Source organism: Leopardus geoffroyi, chromosome B1 (genome assembly GCF_018350155.1).
Source record: "Leopardus geoffroyi isolate Oge1 chromosome B1, O.geoffroyi_Oge1_pat1.0, whole genome shotgun sequence".
NCBI lineage: Eukaryota > Metazoa > Chordata > Mammalia > Carnivora > Felidae > Leopardus > Leopardus geoffroyi.
In genome coordinates, this window is record NC_059327.1 from 172,966,637 (window position 1) to 172,989,356 (window position 22,720).

Consider the following 22,720-nt stretch of genomic DNA (forward strand, 5'->3'; position numbering starts at 1 on the left):
TATCTGTCTTAGATGGTAGCAGTATATTGACTAATACATATCTCTCCTAAATTCTCCCAGCCCAACACGTTTTTAATGCATATAAATATGGGCCCTAAAAAATGTTCTGGGAGGAAAACTGTCAATAATAATAACAGAAGCAAAATATATATTATCTAGAATGCATGTGTCATACACTATGAATATTGGTGTAATGACTTTGGAAATCCAATATAATACACTCAAATTTACATTTGAGATAATTATTATAAAAATAAAGTAATATGTAAATATATGTGTATTTATACAAATAAATGAGAATTAAAAATTATTATAAAACCTAGGAGAAAACATGAGCAATAACAAATGATGGTAACTGGTGAATAACGATTTGAAAATTTAAAATATTTTTCAATAAAATGAAGTTTTATATTGTCAAAACATTGACAAGTGATTTTAAGAGTTTTACTGATCTAAGAATGAAAGAAAATTAGAACATTTAATTTTCATAAACCACAAATTATTTCAAGAACAAGATCAAGTAAATAAATCAAGTGCTTCTTTCTTAGGGTTCCTACATTTCCGATCACATTTCTTATATTAAATTCTCAGTAATGGCGAGGCAATGAGTTAGCTGAATGTTTTTGAGTGATGAATTGCCATTATCCAAGCATAAATTCTAATCAATGTTAAATTCTGAAAGAACAATAGAGCTTTATAATATCATTACAGGCTAATTTTGATGTTGGTATAAGCCCAATTAATAAATAGGCCATCTCTTTCCTTGTCAAGAACTTTCAGGATGTTTAGTTCTTTAACCTCTAGAATGAATAAGAATAGCTTGGGGAGCCTTTCAGCATCTGTATTCAGAGCCTCATTCCCTAAGACTGATTCACTAGGTCTGAGGTAGGACCTGAACATCACATTTTTTGAAAGCCCTACAGGCGATCTGAACACACATCACAGGCTGAAGGGCAGTGGTGTGCACTTCAGGGAGAGACAAATACATTATACAAATCAGCATGTGATGAACTTACAACTTTACACAATAGATACTTTAAACATGTGTAAACTGAATTTTTGACTAAAATATTTTTATTTTCAATGTTTTTTGTTTTTTTTTTTTTTTTGAGAAAGAGAGAGACAGAGTGTGAATGGGGGAAGGGGTAGAGACAGAGGAAGACACAGAATCTGAAGCAGGCTCCAGGCTCTGAGCTGTCAGCACAGAGCCCCACGTGGGGTTCGAACTCACAAACCGTGAGATCGTGACTTGAGTTGAAGTTGGACGCTTAACTGACTGAGCCACCCAGGTGCCCTTAACTAAAATATTTTAAATGAACTAGTTGAACTTAATGGAATATTTGTCATTTTTTAAATGAACATAAAGGTAACACATCAAAATCGTTTATACATATACATATTAACAAACAACAACTTTTGTTTCTAAAATAACATTTCAAACTTTGTTATTTCCTTTTCAAGGCTTCCACTGCCATCACATATTAAATAAACATATTATTTCAATATGACAATTAATAACTGAGATCTCTGGGCATAGAAATCACTTCAATCCACTGCTACAAATGAAAGATCAAAAGAGGTGCAGGCTTCAGATTTGTATACATGGAAAAGTGAAGCCATCCATTCACAAAAGGATCATGAAAGAGGAAGAAACAGCTACTCAAAAGACTTAAAGAGCTGCACAGCTTTCCAGCATTTCTTGTTTTAAGAAATCAGGGGGTTTACATATACACTTTTGACAATGCAAGAATTAAAAAAATTACCACATCTCCATACAACTATAGGACCTTGGCTATTAGAAAAAGTATATATAGAATTTTTACATCTATGAGAAATCTAGTTGCATTTAACCCAATTCCCTTATTTTGAGATAAAATCCACAGCCCAAAAATGGCCAATGTAATCAACCAAAGACACACAGGCAGCCGGTTACAGAGCCAGGATCAGGAAGCATTGAGTGTTGCCCAAGCCACTCACAAAGAAATGGAAATTCTTGCCTACCTTCATCCTTAAGGATGAAGCTCCCTGTATATACTCTAAGGGTATGAAAGGAGGAGGATGGTACAATATGAATGAGGGTGATTTCACAGACAGATGATATAATTAAGAATTTTAGACAAATGTTTACTTCTATATGACTACCCTTTTGCTAGGTATAAGAGAAAAGTCTTTTAGGTTTTCATGGGACAGAGATCACATCTCTATCCCTGGCTAATCAGACTGCTTTTAATACTATGGCTCCATGTAATTTATAATGTTAGTATTTCCTTATCATTTCTTTTCCTGTTATGTATTTCGGTTTGGAGAGTTGAACTGGAGAGGTATAGGGTAGTGAACATTTTAGGAAAATTCTAGAGTTGTGCTTTCCAATAAATTAGCCACTAGCCTCATAGTACTATTATACTTTAAAAAAAAATGTTTTTTTAATCTTTATTTTTGAGAGAGAGAGAGAGAGACAGAGTGTGAGTGGGGGAGGGGCAGAGAGAGAGGGAGACACAGAATCTGAAGCAGGCTCCAGGCTCTGAGCTGTCAGCACCAGAGCCCAACGCAGGGCTTGAACTCACAAACTGTGAGATCATGACCTAAGCTGAAGTCAGATGCTTAACTGACTGAGCCACCCAGGCGCCCCTACAATTTAATTACAATTAAATTTAATTAAACATTCAGTTCTAGTAGATACACTAGTCATATTTTAAATGCTCAATAACCTCAGGGGGCTAATGGTTGCCAAAATGAATGGTACAGATATAGGACATTTCCATCAATGCAGAAAGTTCTATTAACTTCTTCAATAGCGAAATAGGAATAAGTAATACCTAGTACTTTCTTTAGAGAATCTGTCATGGGAGGATTATTAAATGAAATGATGAATGCATAGCTCTAGCACAAAGTACACAGTCAAGGTAAGCTACTGTTGGTAGATCCTATGTTTTCACTGGCAAATGGAAAGGCCTGTCTTTTGTTTTTGTACAATGTTGTTTGGCTGGTTTGTTGGTTGTCTTTTTTAAAAATGATCCCCAGCATTATCAATTTTATAACTAAATTTCATACTTCCTAATTAAAATGGTCTTTTGTAAACCCAGTAGACATCAAAACCCACAATACAATCATTTAAGAATAGGCCACTTACAGAGCATTAAAAACATATTTCTCTGAGATTCTACACAATCTTTCACATAACAGAGGAAACACATCTAACATCTCTGCTTTGTTTTAGTTATATGATGTTACTACAATGGTAAATCATTAAAATCTTTCATAATGGATATTCACTGTGGAGAACTATGCATTGCTGAATATTTCCAAGCTACAAAGAAACATTTAATTTTTAGCTTACTGCCCCGCTGCAGTAGCCAATGAACTTATAAGTCATGAAAACGCCTAAACATAGCAAGGAGGCAAGTATTAAACAGAATAAACTCATCAACTATTTCCAGAGTAACTCTTAATAGGCAATATTGCACCAGAAGTTAGAAACTGTGGGGCTGCAAACAAAGATAGAATCTTTAGTGAAGGAATTTGAAAAGTTTCATGAACTGGAAAGAAAATTAAATAGCAACACTGCCTAACCCTTGCAATTCCTCAGATTTCATACATGTGACACTCACACGTACAAAATACGTACCAAGACCAACATTGCCTTTTATTGAAAAACTACTTAGATTTCTTCACTTTCATCATCAGAATTTGCTTTAGGCTTTCTTCATGGAGTAAATCTTCAAAATAAGTTTAAAAAATCACTTCATAAAAATTACACTGTATGTAGATTTGAATAGAAAACAAAGCTGCATGAGACTCAAACTGGTCTGCTTGGCTTGCTCTCTCTGTGATTTACTCCTAGCTATCTGCCTCATAGCTTCTGGCATTCAGAATTCATGCTTTTGCAAATTGCAAATTACTAGATCATGAATCTTTTGGCATCCTCTACAAATATTCAAAACCACAAATGTAAAATAAGAATGTAAATTGCTTAGTATAGGCTAGCAGTCTCTAAATCTTTTTTATGCATGTCCTTTTCAGTATACTTTTAACCATGTGCCCAAATATATGGATATTTACTAATTTATAAAAGATATACAGATACCATTGTACAGTTTTTATATTCTAAAACATAGCAAAGATAGAGCTTTGAAGAGTAAGATAAAGGAATGTGGTTAATAATATTCTAATAACTGTATGGTGACAGATGGTAGCTAGATTTATTGTGGTGATCACTTTATAATGTATATAAATGCTCCCTGTTGTAGATCTGAAACTAATACAATATTGCTTGTCACTACACTTCAATAAAAAAGCATAAGATAAAATGTAAACAGAAGATCTATTTTTGCCACTTCTCCAGCTGATCATTTTGTATATCCCCAGTTGGAGTGTAAGTGCTATTGGAATATAGAGAAGGGAAAGATCAATATGAGCTAGTGTTTGGAAAGGCAACAAGTAGCAGGTGAGATCTGAAATGTGTCTTGGAATTAAGTGGGTGAGGAAGAAGGTAAGAAGATTTGAGGTTGTGTCCTTTAAGAGGAGGACAAGGCAGGTGTATAAAAAGAAATGACAAGAGGAAAGGCAAAAGAATACCTTCACCTCTTCCCTTCTCAAGACAAATACTTTTTATTTGAGAGAGAGAGAACATGCGTGCATGAGGGCACAGGGGAGGGGCAGAGGAAGAGGGAGAGAGAGAATCATAAGCAGGTCCCACGCCCAGCACAGAGCCAGACATGGGGCTTGATCTCACGACCATGAGATCATGACCTGAGCTGAAATCAAAGAGTAGGACACTTAACTGACTGAGCTACCCAGGCGCCCAAGACAAATATTTTTGATTTTGGAATTTAAGGGAGTTTTTCCTGGTACCAGGGCCAGAATATCTATGGTGGAGAGAATTAAATGTCTTAGAAGAATCAAATTGTCTTAAATAATAACCAGTGTGAAGGGAAAGGGCCAATGGGTACTCTTATACAATGCTGCAGAGAATTAAAATAGTAGTAATGTTCCTGGGGCGCCTGGGTGGCTCAGTCAGTTTAGAGTCTGACTCTTGATTTCAGCTCAGGTCATGATCCCGGATTCATGGGATCAAGTCCCATGTTGGGCTCTGCACTGACTGCAGCGCCTGCTTGAGATTCTTTCCCCCTCTCTCTGCCCCTCCCCTGCTCATGTGCTCTCTCTCTCAAAAACAGAAATAAATTAAAAACAATAGTAGTATTGTTCCTGAAGTGACTCTGACAATACAAATAAAAAACCCTAAAAACGTGCACACCCTTGGGACTTTATCCAAAGAAAACAATCATTTGTATGTATAGAGATGAATGAGATCTTGCTACAGGGAAGGTTTATCACAGGTTGTTTCTAACAGGAAAATACAGAAAACAACCCAAGTTCTAAAAAAGAAACAGAACACTGGTTAAACAAAAGGTGTATCTGTGCAGGGGAGGATGATGCAGCCATTTAAAAAGATGTAACAGTTAACGACATGGAAAACTGTTCTAGCGGACATTGTTTTTGCCTATCCAAGATCCCTTCTCATGGTAACAGATCCATGTCTACCTTTTGGGAAACCACACATTCCCCTATCTCAGTCCACATGGCTTGGGAAGAGATGGATCTTCCCCCTGAACAGGGTTGGACTGGGACCTGGCTGGCAAGAGTATCACATCTCCTAGCAATTATGATTGGTTTGAATGAACCCATGACCCAAACAAGGCCAGTAAGAGTCAATTTCAAGATGTTAGCTGGCACTCTTTGAAGAGTCACTCTCTTTCCATTGAGGTTGCTAAGCTGATAAAAAGTAAACATGCAGCTGCCAGTGGCTTTTTTGCTACCATACTGTGAACCTGCCCGAGAAAATGCTGTCACAAAGGAAAACAGAATCTAGAGGAAGAGTAATAAGATTTGTGGTGTTATCTGAGTATCTGCATTCAGCCATGAATAAAACTAAGCTTTAACCTTGGATTTTTAATTTATTTATATGAACCAAAAATTTCTCGTTTTTTGCTTTAGTCAGTTTGAGCTGGGCTTCTGTCTTCTACAACAACAACAAAAAATCCTAATTTTAATATTTGCATCAGGGCAAAAAAGTGGGTTACAAAATAGAATCTACAGTAAGATTCAGATTTTCACTTGAAAATTACATATATTTATTAAATATGTATAGAAAATATACTTGAAGAACACTTCTCCAAATTCTTAATGGCTGTTATTTTTGGGGTGGCAGGATAGTAATTCTTATTTTTCTGTTTATACTTATCTCTATTTTCCAATATCTCTGTGGTAAAAATACTACATAATATGGAAAAAACTAATTAAAAAACTCTAAAGAAGTCTATTCAGCTGTCTTCACCCCTTGCTCTCTGTTGTTTATAACTCCCAAATCATTCTTTCCTTCTACCACAGTAGTGAATTTTGCTGGACACATCGCTACCCAGGTAAAGATCACATTTCTGAGCCTCCCTTGCAACTGGCTGTGGCCACGTGACTAGGTTTTCAACAAAAGAGTATGAGCAGAATTGATACATGCAACTTGTGCTGTTCGCTTAATGTCTTCCCTTTTCTTTTGTTGGTCCTTCCCACAGGCTAGAATGCAGAGTTGAGTAGCTTTGAGCAGGAGTTGAGTAAGCTTTGAATGTGAAGAAAAGGTAACATCCTACAGGATGGAGAAACAATATGGAAGGAATCTGGATCTCTGTGTAAACTTGTGAAGCAGAGCTACTTATCAGCCCTGAGCTGCTTGCTTATCTGTTAGGAAATAGAAAAATAAACTTCTATTTTATTTGAGCCACTGTACTTCTGAATCTCTTTGTTTATATCATCTTAGCCTATCCCTTACTAATATGCTCCCTAAAGTTAAATGACCAAATAATATGGCTATGTGCATATGGGTGTATATGTGTGTGTGTGGCAGGGTGTGATTGTTTTCATGCCTAATATACCTAACATTAAAATTGTAAAACCTCGCTATCTAGTTCCAAATGGATAAAAATAAAGAACAAGCAATAAGTGGCATAAAGGCAGTTTCTCTGCCTTTAAAATTTGGAGTTATAAAGGCCAGTTGTGCAATTGTAGCACCAATCCTTTTTCCTAGGCTGATTCTTCAGCTTTCTCAGCAGCTCTGCGAACTCATATGATTCCAACAAATTCCTATTCTGTTAAACCAGCCAATTTCAGTTGCTTAAAACTAAGAAGGCACAGTGATGCAGCATACAGAGATGCTTTAGAAGGTTCATGAACTCCTTGCACTGTATACTAAATATTTAACACATACACATACACACCTACATGTGCACACACACACATGTGTTCTTCAGTTTTAGGTCAAGGGAATCCATGCTATAATTTGGGCATATATGTGTGACAGAACATGCAATACAACCTTCCCAGATACAAGTACATTACAGTTGAACTTCTTTGCAATCCCCGGAAACAGAATTCGTTTCATGTGGAAATGTAGAGGATTTAAATTTCAGACCATACCAGAAATAATAGACTGGTTCAAACAAGGAGATGTGGAGACAACATAAAGAGGGTTAAGAAAAGAAGGCAGCTAGCGCTTAAAAAAAGTGGAGATAACCCCTTGTTGGGAAAGCCTCGAGGAGGACCTAAATGCTTCAAGAAGAGTTAAAGAATAGCAAGGATATCTGTAATTGAAACACAAAGGAATGAGCAGCCAATTAAGATGGGTCAGATGGAAGACTGTGGATAAAGAGCTGTGGCCATGTTAAGAAACTATACCTGTTAGCCAGCCAGGCTTGGCATTTTCAAGAACCAGGCTAAGAAAATTAGCTGAGGAGAGAAAGTGAAATTGGTTTAGAACGAATCATTAACTATTATGTTAATCCAAGCTGAACTTAGTGATGAAATAGTCACAGACAACTGCCTACTGGTGTGTGAGCATGAAATCTACATCTTAATTGCTTGGGCTCAAAATGCAGCCACTTCCAAGTGATCAAGGTCAATATCAACAGTGTAAGTGAGGTTGATAGTATTTATCCTTGATATGATGTTGACTAAAATGTACTTTACTTTGTGGTCTTACTCCCCACAACTCATAACCCCAGTCTAATCATGAGAAAAACATCAGACAAATATCAATTGAGTAAGACATTCTACAAAACACCTGACCAGTACTAGTACTCCCCAAACTGCCAAAGTCATCAAAGAGAAGGAAAGTCTGAGAAACTGTCACAGCCCAGAGGAGCCTAAGGAGACATGCTAACTAAATATACCATGGGATTCTGGGATTCTGGAGAGGATCCCACAATAAAAAAAGGACATTAGGTAGAAATTCAGAAAATCTGAATGAAGTATGGACTTCAGTTAATAATAATGTATCAACACTGGCTCATTAATAGTAACATATGTACCACACTAATATATTAAAAATACGAAAAACTGAGGGTAGGAATTCACTACACTATTTTGCAACTTTCCTGTAAATCTAAAACAGTTGTAAAAACACAAAGTTCATTTTTTTTTAAATGCAGTTTTATTTCACTTACAAACTTGGAGGAAGTTATCTAGGCTTTCTGTTCTTCATTGGTTTCATCTATAAAATTAGAATGGTAACAGTGGCTATCTCAGAAATTTGTTGTGAAGACCAAATGACTTAATACTAAAATGCATAAAACAGTGCCTCACAGATACTAAGCAGCCAGTCAGTATTAGCTCTTATTAGTTTTGAATGTTTGTAAAGTACAGTAATATTTTATGCATATTGCCTAAAGTATGATATCGAGATCTGACATGTAAAATATTAAGGTCTAACTTTATGAACAAAGCTGGAAATAATGAAATTTCCCCCAATATGTCAAAAATGACATAATTTCAAAGCTGGCAAATCAAGTGAAGTATAAACTGTGTTAGTATTAATCTATGGTCACAAGGTAGGTCAAAATGTAAACTTTGCTGGCCCTGGTAAGAATTCATCCTGCATTAAGGGCTTAGGAACCTAGTACTCACATAAAAGGTGGCAACTCTCACTTAGGATCTAAAATTCTTCACGGAATAAAAAATAAGTGTTGTATTTTAATGTCAATGTAATGACTTAGATGATTCCCACGGAGAAAATGCTGGCTAGGTTACAGACCCAAGATCAAAGTCAAAAGATAAAAACTTTTAAATCACTTAGATGTGTGGCAGGAGAAATGAGCGGAAGTCTAAGGGCTGAGACAGACATTTCTTCTTGTTAGAATACAACTAATCAAACACAGGGAACCTACGATGCTTTTAACTACTACCTTGAATTGTGCAGACCCACTGTAAGTGCTGGCATTTTTGTGCAGGTAAAACCACTCAGCTGTTTCCCCTTTCTTTCTAATAACTCAAAATTTCAATCTAAGTTCTCAGATTTACCTATGTAAGTAACACGAATGCTTAAAAAAGAAATTCTCTCTTTACCGTTAAGTATCTCCCTGTTATGTCTTTGACATTTTAAAATACCAATCTATAATATACTCAAATAAAATGTTTACTATGTTTTCTTTTTTGTAAATATTATGTAAGAAAAAGAATTATTCCCAGTTATATACAAAAATGTGATGAATGTCAGCATAGCTTCTTTTGACATTAACAGTGACAGCTTTTGATTTGTTTACAGTAGAAGGGCAACCACCCAGAGACTGCTCACTTAATCACAAAGCTGGGGGCAAATACATATATCCTTATGACAAAGACCAAAGACTCAGAGCTGAAGGACTGATGTGAGAATCAGATATATTTAATCTAGTATAAAACAGGGGAGTAATAGCGACACACAAATGTCAATTCTAAATCCAGAATGGTGGGATTTTTTCCCTTTTTGCAATAATATGTTAGGACAGAGATTTCAAAACCTTTGAGAATATTAAGATGCTTTGACACATTTATTTCCCTTCTTATATCTAAAAATCAGAGACTTTTTAAAAGTACATTTTATTTTTGAAATTATAATGTTAGGATTAGTTTGGTCACTGCAAATCTAAATTATTTACTCCCATCTTATTATTTACTTTCTCAATCTTCTTGATTAGCATTTTTAAAGCAACTACATTTAGATTTTTTAAAATACCATTTTCTTACTTTTATATCCCCTGTAAGTAAAAATGTTAATTTTATATTCTTGAATTATGCATAATCTCTCACTAAAAAAAAAAAGGCAACCTTTTTCTTTCATAATGAATATCCCACTAAGATGATATTTTGATATGGATACTAAAGAATACATTAACTTAATTTTAATAATCATTAGTTATGCATACAACCTTTGTTGTAAGAAAGTAAATTACAGCAACCAAGGTGTGTATAACCTTTCCAACTTTATATATTGTATATGTTCACATATGTATAATCTCTCCAGGTAGTAGTTACAGGTTAAGATTTTTTAAATTTATGGTGATAAATAAATGCTTTGTTTTTCTGATTTTATTAAAATATTCTTGATACAGTGTATTGATTTTCAAATGGAAAGATGATTATTTTTTGGTTTTCCACAAAAATGATACACCGTGAACCTTTTACTATATACATTATTATTCTCTTTATGGCAACAAGTCTCCAAAGAAAATACAAAGCATGAAACCACACTAACTCAACTGCTCTCCATATTAAAATTATTTGTGTCTCCTATTCACTTAAGATAATGCCAAATCACAAACTAATTACATTGTTTAAAAATTAAATACACTAGTTACCTATGTAAAGATATGCCCCTCTCTCCAGTATACAAATGATTATAGATGATTGGTCTATATTTATTATTATTCCAACACCACAGTTCAGAATTCCATGTTCTGAAGGTTAGAAGAGAAGGCAGTAAATATCCCCAATAGATACTTGAATATATGAACTCATTTTGTCTCCATCTCTTATGATGCCTATAATTGACAATAATCACCATACAAATTACAAGTGTTATCAAAACCTGAAAGAAATTTTAAAAGAAGAATCCAGTAATCAAATTAGACAACAATAGCCTTTAAATATTTAGAAATATTCTTGAATGAAGCTGAATCAGAAAGATGATTTTCATGCTATAACTTATTACATAATATAGTGTAGTAGTTTAAACTGATTAATGAGAAAATTCATTTCAAAGATAAAGCCAGCTTCCAAAGGTGAAGATGAATGAAGTCATTGTGAAATCACCAATTTATTCTTTATGTTCTCTCCTCAAACTCACTTCCCCTTCTTGCTCTGCCTTCACCCATTAACCACATCTAGCTCCTCTATGTTCCCTTATACTCTCCTGAAGGAATGCCCTTCACTTCCCTAAACAGCACAATTTTCAGTGAAGTGAAGGTAACAGGAATTAGTAGCTGTCATCTTAGAAAGAGACATGTTACTGTATTTTCTGTATTGGTCTGGAGAGCTACAACATAGACATGACAAAGAGAAATAACCATAAGAAAAATATTATTGTAACTACAATGCTGTAAAAAAATTATTGACAACTACAATGTGCATCTCCTTGTAAATCCTTTCATTTTCATTAAAATTAAAACATGACTCACTAATCTGCTGCAAACTAAAGTGTCATGTCTCCTACAGTTTTCATATGACTATAGAAGGTAAATGAATGAAGCAAACTGCAAGGCAATGATGCATAAAATTGCTACTATATATTACTTTCCAGGCAGAACGATATCTATATATGGAACACAAGATATTTCAAAATGAATGCTACTTGTTGTCTTTATAATTTACAGAATTGAAATTAGTATTAGAGCATGTTAATAAACCCTAGCAAAAGTACCATATATGCATACCAAGGTATTATGTGTATACATGCAGTGCTATATAGATTTCATACATAAATAATAACACTAAATTATTAACACTATAGAGAATATACCCCCATACCCCATTTCTAACAGTAAGAAAATAATCAACCTGCATGAACTGGAATCAGATTCATTTTCTTCTTCACTAGTGCCATCATCCACTTCTGGTCTATCCAGCCAGTGTGCACCGCCACAATCTTCTGCTGTAAACTCAAATGCAGGGACTTCAGAGGTGGATGCCATTGGCCAAGAAGGTGAATTCTGAAAATCCAGTTGGCTGGACCTTCGGTAACCAATTGAAGCCAAAGGCAATTGTAGGCTACATGGATCTAAAAACTTTCTCCCACCGTTTGCTCCAGTCTGTCCTCGATTCCAAAATTCTCCCTGCTGGCTGTCAACTGTAGAATTAGATGATGCTTGATGGCTAAACCACCTCCATCTGATTTTCAAAATCTGCTTCACATCAAACTCTTTACGAGAACCAGACATCCTCAGAGAAACCAAGTGATCGTCTAGGCAACGGGCAAAAAGCACTGCACACAGATTTGTGCATCCAACCAAGACAAGAGAAGTCTATGCCCTGCTGTGCACAATAAACAGATTGAAAGGAAATAAATCACATTCACATATATATCTACATTAACTTTTATACGACTATAGCGGAATATAAAGAACAAAGGAGGATGAATAACGATGAAACACGGTGGAACATTCCATTCAATCAGAGCAAACTCTCATCCACCTATCCTGAAGCAGCTAGAGCACTTTCCCCCTTTCTCCTTTCCCATACTGACCATTAGCTCTCACAAACACTGACAGCATTCATTAAAGTCCTTTCAAATGCAGAACACCCCCCTCTTTTCTTAAACCACAAGTGACAGAAACTGAAAGCACTATCCCGTTGCAATATCTCAGTCTCTGCTGCTTAGTGTATTAACTCTTTCATTGCTACAACAAGGAATTTATTCCAGAGCATTTTCCTTTGTACATAAAAATCACTGTAAAACTAAAATGTTTCTATTTTTATACTAAATTCCTAAATGAGATATCACAAAATAATCATTTTTAAAAAGCATGTTTAATTAGATGAGTAATAATGACTTTTAAGCTGTGCTTTTTTGGGGAAGGGAGGGGGGGGAATAAAAAGGTGGGGCTCCAGTTTGTGGCTTTCAGTTTCTATCTTCTTCCTTCAGGAAAGGAGTGTATTTAATTAATACAGTAAGATCTGGGATAGGATTTCATTTGAGCAAAGAATAGGAAAAAGGAGAAAGAAAAAGTCTGAAAACTACACAGGATCAAAATATGACAGTACTTACTCTTTTCTTCAAATAAACAACTTGAAGCCAGTATTGCCCTATAGTTGGGATTGGGCTGCTTTAATTTAGTATAGTTTCCAAATTTCTATGACACCACTTAGAAGGAGGAAAGTGTAGCTCAAGAAAGCTACCCAGGACTGGGACAGGATTACTTCTTGGCTGTACAAGTACCCTAATGGTGCCCTCTGTTGTTGGCAAAACAGAAAAATAGTCTGAAGATGGTGACAGTTAAGGCAAGCTGATAAAGCAAATAAAAAAATCAAAATTTAAAATACTGAATAGTTACTGTGAGCCAGACACCCTACTAAGCGTTGTGAGGGACACAGTTGCATAACATCTTGGTTCCTACCTTCAAAAGAACTCAATCAAGTTACTGACACAAAAAGCATTTGATAATTTAAATGTAAGAAACATTACAATGTTGCAATATTAATATACTGTGATCTACAAATAGAGAATTTGAGTTTTCAAGGTGCTCAGCATCTAATGCTATTCACTCGAAAGACAATGCCTATTATCAACTGACCAGAAAAAAAAAAAAAGTCTGCTTTGGAGGCTTACAACAATACTGGGAGGTATAGATCTTTTTTTTTTTTTTTTTTTTTTTTTTTTTTTTTAATTTTTTTTTTTTTTCAACGTTTATTTATTTTTGGGACAGAGAGAGACAGAGCATGACCGGGGGAGGGGCAGAGAGAGAGGGAGACACAGAATCGGAAACAGGCTCCAGGCTCTGAGCCATCAGCCCAGAGCCCGACGCGGGGCTCGAACTCACGGACCGCGAGATCGTGACCTGGCTGAAGTCGGACGCTTAACCGACTGCGCCACCCAGGCGCCCCGGGGGGTATAGATCTTAACCTCACACAGCTCTCGAGAAGAATAAAAATTATTCAGAGAAACAAGAATGAGAGGCATGAAAAGCTATCTACAATTTTGTGCTCAATATGGTAGAATAAACCATAAATACTGTAAGAAACAGAAAGGAGGTATCGGGATGGTGTGGAGTGGCATGGGCCAGTTTCATGAGGGAGAAAGCCTCTAGGGATAGTAAGCTATATAGACAGAATAGGGATAGATTTTATTAAAGAAGGAAGATATTAATAAAAACATGAAGTGAGCATATTGACAAAGAAAGGGGGAAAAACAGCAATGGACCAGCCAGCCAGACATACCTAATTAATTTTAAGGAGCAAAAAGACATAAATTGGAATGAATACGATGAGATAAAACGCCTTGAGCACAAAGCAAAGGTGTAAAGGCTCATAGGCAATAACAAGTGGACCGTTGAGCGGGGCACTGTTTTAAAAAATTAATTTGGCAGTAGCATGAAGGATGCATTCAAGAGTAAAATGACTTCCTCTGTCTGCTCACCTGTCATAACTCCACTCTATTCACCTTTATTTCTAACCATTTTCCAACAAGGACACATTGCTTCTTTGGTTGAGATAGAGTCTACATTATGTTGCTCCCTCTTCTATATGCTGTTTGTGTCCCAAGGTCTCTGGTTTTAAGATATTACTCATCCTGGGGTGTCTGGGTGGGTCAGTTGGTTAAGCAAATGACTCTTGATTTTGGCTCAGGTCATGATCTCAAAGCTCATGAGTTCGAGCCCCACGTCGGGCTCCGTGCTGCCAGCATGGGGCTTGCCTGGGATTCTCTCTCTCTCCCCCTCCCTCTGCTCCTACCTTGCTCTCATTCTCTCTCTCAAAATAAACACATAAACATTAAGATCTTACTCATCTTTTGAGGTTAGCACAGGCACTACTGCCCCGAGAGGCTCCTCCAATTACTCTAGCTTTGTGGTTCTCAACAGAGGTAGCACCAACCCTCCACTCCTACACCCCCAAAAAAGGGATTCTGGAAGTCGCGGGGGCAGGGGGAAATTTGTAGTTGTTTGATGACTACAGAGTGCTACAGACATGAAATGGGTGAAAATGGCAAACATCTTGCAGTTCATGGTACAGACCCTCATAATGGAGAAATGCCACTGCAGTAGTGCATAAGGATCTTGCCATCATCTCCATTCAGCTTTACATAAAAGAATTCTTTTCACTCCATTGTTTTGAAATTCATCTGTGTTGCTGCCTGTAGCAGCTGATAGGTGGTTTTTATAGCTATACAGTATTTCACTATATAAACATACAACCAAAAAAATGCATTCTATTGCTCATTTTAGTTGTTTCTAGTTTTAGATTTTTAGAAGTAATCCTGCTATGAACACTCCTGTCCATGTTATCTGGTGCACATGTATATGCATTCCTATTGAGTATATATATACAGAAACAAAACTGCTACATCATAAGGTATGCGTATGTTCAACTCTGATTATTATTGATTTACACTCCTACAACCATATGAGGATTCCAGTTACTCCATAAACACTGGGACTGTCAGTCTTTACTGTTAGTCATACTGATGGGTGTGTAGTGAATTCCCATTTGATTTTACTTTACATTTCTCGTTATTAATGTTACTGGGTAACTTTTTGTATTTACTGGGCATTTGGATATCCTTTTGTGAAAGGGCCTTTGTTTGTCTCTTGATCTTTTTGATTTATTGGCGCTCTTTATTTCTAATATGAATCTTCTATTATCCATATAATTTTAATGTAAACCACCCTTTTCCACTGAATTATTACTTTTGTTATTAATTAGCATCTCACATATACAGAAATCAATTTGGGGATGCTAATTGTTCTATTTGTTTATTTTTTTAATGCTTATTTATTTTGAGACAGAGAGAGAGAGAGAGAGTGCAGGGAAAGGGCAGAAAGAGAGGGAGAGAATCCCAAACAGGCTCCATGCTGTCAGCACAGAGCCCAATGTGGGGCTCGATCCCACCAACCATGAGATCATGAGATCCCACCAAAATCAAGAGTTGGATGCTTAAGACTGAGATACCCAGATGACCCTACTGTCTACTTTTATGCCAATAGTAGAGTGTCTTAATTATAGTCTACCTATAAGATGTCTAATATCCATTAAAGCAAGTTCCTATCTCCACATATATCCTTTTAGAATTATTTTTAAAGCTAATTTTAGGTATTTACCCTTCTCTATATACTTTAAAGTAATTCTACCCAATCCTTTTCTCAACAAAAAGCCCCAACCCTATTGAGATTCTAATTGAAATTGCATTAAATTTGTGTATTAATTTTGAAATGATTGGCATTTTATGATATTAAAGCTTCACATCTAAGCACATATGCTGTTTAGTTTGTTCAGAGCTCATGCTCACCAATAAGATTTTGAAATCTTTTGACTATAGGTTCTGTGCCTTTCTTACAAAACTTTTTATCAAGTTCTTTTCTTTCTTCTTGTCACTGTAGTAAATGCAATATTTTATTTCTAGTTCCATTTCCACATGGTTATTGCAATTATAACAAAAGTACTGAGTACATTTATCTTGTATCTAGTCATCTTATCACACTTCTTCATTAGTTATATTTTAAAAATTGGTGTTCATTTTTCATTATGTTAAGTTAGAGGTACTTTGAGACATCTAAGTGGAGACGTCAGATAGTTGGATAAATGTTTCTGGAATTCTGATCCAAGCTCCAAAACCTCTAACAGAAGTCTAGTAGTGGAGAAGCCACTGAAGGAGACTGAAAAGGAATAACCAACGAAGAAGAAGAAAATCTACAGGGTCTGGTGTCAGGCAAGTCAAAAGATAAAGGTATTTCATGGCAAAAGGCATGGTCACAATGTCAAATAAGAGGTCAAGTATTATATGCAAAGAAATATGTCCACTGGAGTTGGCAACATAAAAAATTTGCCAAATAAGATAGGAGGAGTCTCAGTAAAGGAGTGGGGACCAAAGCCAGCCTGTGGCGGGTTGAAGGTTAACGGAATATGAGAGGAATAAGAGAAGACATGTATAGACAACTCATTCAGAAAATCTGAACAGTGGGGCACCTGGTTGGCTCAGTCGGTTAAGCAACCAACTCTTGATTTCAGCTCAGGTCATGATCTCACAATTTGTTAAGTTCGAGCCCTGTGTAGGGCTCTGTGCTGACAGTGCAGAACTTGCTTGGGATTCTCTCTCTTTGCCCCTCCCCTGGTCGTTCTCTCTCTCTCAAAATAAGTAAATAAGTAAACTTAAAAAAAAAAAAAAAGAAAATTTGAACAGTGAGGCTGTATAATGGGATTGTAGCTGGAAGAGGTGAAGGATCAAAGTAATGGCTTTGCTTACTTCTTTATTTGTTGCTTTTTAAAAATATGAAGCATATTGGAATGATGAGAATGATCCAGTAGGAAGAAGAGAGTGATGACTATAAGGAGAATCACTGGAGCAAAAAACAGTGAAGACTCTGATAAAAGGAAAAGAATGGCACCTGAGTGCAGCAGATGGCTTAGATAGTCATAGGAGGAGGGATACTTCCTCTGTTGTATATTTGATGTATAACTTTCTAAATGCATCGATTATTTAAAAGGATAGATATGCATTAGGCAATCTACTCAAGATGAAAATCAAATCAGCCCTCTAAAAGGAGTCATGAAATAATAAAGATTAGAGGAGACACTGAAGAATTAAGAAATAAAATGACAGGATAAAGATCCAGCTCCTAAAAACATTTGCCAGTATTTTCTCTTACTTCTAGCAAATTTAACCAAAGAAAAAACAAATCAGAATTCAGAAAGAGGATAAAATAAGTTATAATAAAATAGAATATTTAAATAAAGAGTTAAAAACACTAATATGGCTACAAAAATTTTAAATGTCAAGTTGAATAAGGGAAATGCTGACAAATGGAGAGAATTTAGGCAAGCAAAGTTGGAAAATAGTCTTCAAAGATCGAATTTGCTCAAAATCCCTTACAGCTAGATCTCTATTTAATAATTTTGCCTAAGGTTAAGCTTGTCCAAGCATGGGCACTTTGGAGAAAAATCTTCATTCTAACAAAAAACATTAAAAAATTATCTATTGATACACTAGCTTGTTATAGTGCCCATGTTAGAAAGAGCTTTATGGAAATTATTTCCCAGCTTTAATTCAATTCTTGGGCCAAATACTTTCTTTATAAAAAATGTGTAGTTAGCTTAAGAGTTAATGCTTTAGTGGCATAAAATTTAATATTTACATAACACCTTTTCTTCTGTTTCATCAGCTTTTGCCAAACAATATATAACGGTTTTGCTCAAAAACTTACCCAGCTCTGTTGAGGAGTACTTCTTAAAGTAATTATTCTCACAAGATCAATACGTATTAAAAGTCATTACATTGCTAAATTATTAAAATGGTCTGCCTGGACTACTCCATATCAATTAGATCCCTTCCTATTCTCTGTACCCCAACTCTTTAAATTTTTTTTATAGCACCTATCATTGCCTTGCATACTAGCTGTTTATTTCCTTACTTATTGTCTTTATCCTCACTACAAAGTAAGCTATAGTAAAGCTTTGGTTAATCACTACAACCTTATAACTTAGTATGGTAGCTGGCAGACAGTGGGTGCTCTATAAATACTTCTCTAATGACTGAATGTATCGAACAATTACAAGAGCAATAATAAAAAATATATACATTTTTAAAATTATAAAGAATCTAATTTAAAAAATATTAGAGGGGCACCTGGTGGCTCAGTCAGTTGAGTGTCCCACTCTGGATTTTGGCTCAGGTCATGATCTAACGGTTCGTGAGTTCAAGCCCTGCATTGGGCTCTGTGCTGACAGTGTGAAGCCTGCTTGGGATTCTCTCTCTCCCTCTCTCTCTGCCCCTCCTACATCTCTCTCTCTCAAAATAAATAAATAAACTTAAAAATACATTAAAAAACATTTATCTCTGGTGACAAAATCTTTTCAGTATTTTTTCAACTTAAGAAAAAAAAACCGTAATATATAATACATTACCCTAAGTATTTCCTTTTTCTATTTCACTCTTTAGGCATAAGAAACTTTTTATCACTTTGAAATCTAATGCCTAAATAGATGTCTTTTTAGAGTGACCAACATTTTCTTCAAACTGATCATCAAATTCTATTCTGTACCTCTCTCTTAAGAAGTTGCCTTTCCTTAAACTGGAGATGCAGCTCACACTACTTAAAGTAGAAAAGTCTCAATTATGAATACATTTTTCAAAATGTAATTAAAAAATCCACATGCAATTTCTGCTTCAAATCTGCTCAAATGTTAGTTTGTGAATTCAAAAGATGACTCTATTCAGTATTATAATAGCAATACCGAAATGCCATTAAGATAGACTGCAGACAAGCTCACTTCAACAGTGTGACTTTTAAAGGCATGGCTTCACTCAATAAAAAATCACAGCTATTGAGTAACCGAGTTATATGGGTAATCATTATTATACAAACCTCTCTTCACATAGTTTTTAAGACAACAGCTTTGCTCTATGAGCAATCAATTGTAATAAATCTATTCCTATAGTTTTAAGTGTGTAATATAGATCGCATAAAACACTTCAGGAATTTCACTTTACTAGCCCAGCAGCATTTCACCTTCCCAAGTTTTCCCTCAACTATAAAGAGTTACAACATATGATTTCAAAGAACACTTTAAAGTTTGATGTTCTAGGATAGACTTTAAACTTAGTCAAATTAGGTCTTTTATCAGAATTTGGCTTAATTATCTGAAAACTAATATAATTCCACTAATACTTAAAAATGATGGCAGAAAATAGTTAATTATTTACACATATTAGAAAAGATGTGAAATTTAAACTTTAATTTCAGAAATATGTCAGGTATTCTGTACCTCTTCTCCAACTCCATAAAAAAGTCATTATTATTTTTTTTTTAATTTTTTTTTCAGCGTTTATTTATTTTTGGGACAGAGAGAGACAGAGCATGAACGGGGGAGGGGCAGAGAGAGAGGGAGACACAGAATCGGAAACAGGCTCCAGGCTCTGAGCCATCAGCCCAGAGCCCGACGCGGGGCTCGAACTCACGGACCGCGAGATCGTGACCTGGCTGAAGTCGGACGCTTAACCGACTGCGCCACCCAGGCGCCCCAAAAAAGTCATTATTAATTATAAATGTAAAAACAAAATCCTACTTATATAAATTCAACACATCTCTGTGCTATATGCAGAAAAAACTTAAAGATAAGAACACAGAAAATAAAATCTTTCAGGGCAGGGACCACCATATCCCTAACAACTTGTACAGTGCATGGCATTCAAATATTTACTAAATTTAAATCAAAGAATACATGAATAAATTAATGACCCAGACCTTGATTGGAAAGATCTGAAAATCTAGCAGAAGAGGGTTTTGAATGAAACACTTACTGAATTATCAAGAAATAAATATGTCCTTTATGTGGGAGGGGATGAGGTTCTTGAGTCCATTTAGATGTATGCTTCAAAAAAATTTGGCAACAGTGAAGAATGGATTTGTGAGGGAAGGCACCATCAGGAGAGAGACCAGTTAGAAGGCTCTTCAAGGTAAGAGGTACAGCTTAACCATGGCTGGAGGCAAGGAGATCTGAAAGGGGGATGGACATTAAAGATATTACAGAGACAGGCCTCATAGAAGCTCTGTGGCAAATGGAAAGGAAGCAGTCAAAGATGATAGCATTTTCAAACTTGGGTGACTGGAAGAAGAAGTAGGGTAACATCGACATAGAAAAGGAAGTAAGGCTACAGCTTCAGGAGGATTGAGTGTAGCTTCAGATAAATTTGGTTTTAATTAAGTATTGGGAATAGGGGTCTGGAGTCTCATCCAGCTTATACTTCAATATCAATCTATTTAGGAAATTAGAAATTTAGAGTGTGGATAGAGGGGTCCTGGGCTGTTAACACTTGTTATCTTTTCATTCTTTCTACTAGTTACACACACGGCATCAAAATTTCTTTTGTAATGAAAAGAAGAATGTTAGAATATAATCCGAAATCCAAAATAAGGTTTCTGGTACAGTGTTAAATCTTTCACGTTGTTAAAAATAATTGGGTAATATTTCTGCTTTAATCAACAAATTAAAGATGAGTATTGGATTTAAATTCAGCTGTAACAAACCAAGAGATTTAGCTTTGTAAACTACACGGTGGACTGAAAGGTCAGCAGTTGAGAACTCTGATATATACGGAAAACTGAAGGTGCTTCATGGTAAAAGCCATCTAATATAGAAATTTTACTTCTTTGTGTACCCTAAAAGCACTGTGTGACATATATAAGATCAAGGTGAAAAAAAATGTGTGAGGTAAATTTTAACCTTTAAACTAAATTATGTCTCCTTGCTAAATGATCATACATTATCCCAAACTACTTGCTCAGATAACTTCTTCCCTAGACTGGAAACTCTATTAAGGTTACCGAAAGAGCCATGGCTTTTGAGACACTTAAAATACAAGAACTGACATTCAATTTTAAAAGTTCCATACAGCATGATACAGACATAGAGGCAGGCATAGGGTACTAAGGTCAAAGCAAAATTTTCAATCTAGCTGGACCTCTCTAAAAGCCCCTTGTCAGATGAAACCTCATAATTGGTCCATTAAATGAAAAAGTCAGTAACTGTAAAAATTATACTCACATATCCTTAAAGATTTTAACTGAAACACATACATGTACATTCATTCACAAATCTTTTCGTATGGGGTTAATGCATATATTTTATGTGGGCCCCCTGCTGAGTTTGTGTCCTCTTTCTTGTATAAGCCATGTCCACAATGACCCAACATCCATGATTTCCATTTATGATTTCTATAAATGGAGAACTTAAAAGCACTTCAAAAATAATACAAATACAGAATCTATTAGACCAGTGGTCTGTCCACCTTGAGATAAAAAGCTTCTGCCATAATGAAATTAATGTACTTCCTTCTAGCAGAAAGTGTTACCATAAAAAAATGTCAGCTGAACAAAACAGTGTGCTTAGTGATGTGTCTAATTTACATTTCAGTATGAGCTCATTTCCTTGAGAATTACTAATAGTCTAAAACCAGTTGGCTGGCCCATGAACTTTGACAGGCACTGCTTTAGACTTTGATGATCTCCAACAGACACACACACCCTCCCTCACCCCTACCCAGTCATTTTACAGTTTTCCAGCCTTCGTCAAATTTGATAGCCAATCTGTTAAGAACTCATTTATATTAAGATCTCCCAGAGCATTCAACTAATTTTCAAAGAATGACTTTTTTCTTTACCCTCATTAATTAACATGTTTACAAATGTTTCATAATTATTAAAACAAGCATAACTGTTAAAAATGGGTTTGTGAATAAACACAACCAACTTTTGGTGAGTATCCAACTCAAGAGGTAAGCACAGAGTTGTGCGGAGTTGTGCCCTACTGTAGGGCATTCTATTTAGCCAAGAGTGTTTAATTGGCCCTGGGGATCAGTAAGTACAATTGACAGAGGGAAGAGGGTGCATTAGGTTAAAGCTATGAGTCAGTTCAGAGGTAGCTAGTTGAGGGTGCTTCTGTTGTTATTTTCCCACATTATTACTTATTAATGATAAGCCTAAGTGATATAGCAGAAAGCCTGAGTCAATAACTAAGCCACTCACCAGCTAGCTGTATAATTTAGGCAAATCACCTCTTTGGTTTTCAGTTTTGTGTGTGTGTACATGTGTGTGTTTCAGTTAAATCAGATTAGGTAAGTAACATATGCAAGTATTGAGTAAGGATCTAGATTTCTAATAGCAGCTACTATTTCCTAAGTGTGTAAATGTGCGTGATACTATGTGAAGTACTGTAC

The 22,720-nt window shown here is 35.6% G+C and overlaps 1 protein-coding gene across 10 annotated transcripts in view; it reads right to left on the minus strand.

Moving 5' to 3' along the window:
* KLHL5 (kelch like family member 5) overlaps positions 1 to 22,720 on the minus strand; it is a 98,817-nt gene that overhangs the window by 62,752 nt on the left and 13,345 nt on the right. For 2 of the 10 annotated variants that reach the window (XM_045475003.1, XM_045475005.1), the window contains exons 2-3: positions 11,857 to 12,330; positions 10,659 to 10,757 (exon numbers count right to left, since the gene is read on the minus strand). The exons of 5 other annotated variants lie outside the window; for them this stretch is intronic. In XM_045475003.1, coding sequence (XP_045330959.1) covers positions 10,659 to 10,757; positions 11,857 to 12,236 — 479 coding nt within the window. In that variant the 5' untranslated portion in view covers positions 12,237 to 12,330. The remainder of the gene's footprint in view (positions 1 to 10,658; positions 10,758 to 11,856; positions 12,331 to 22,720) is intronic. 3 more of the 10 variants (XM_045475004.1, XM_045475007.1, XM_045475006.1) reach the window with 3 other exon arrangements.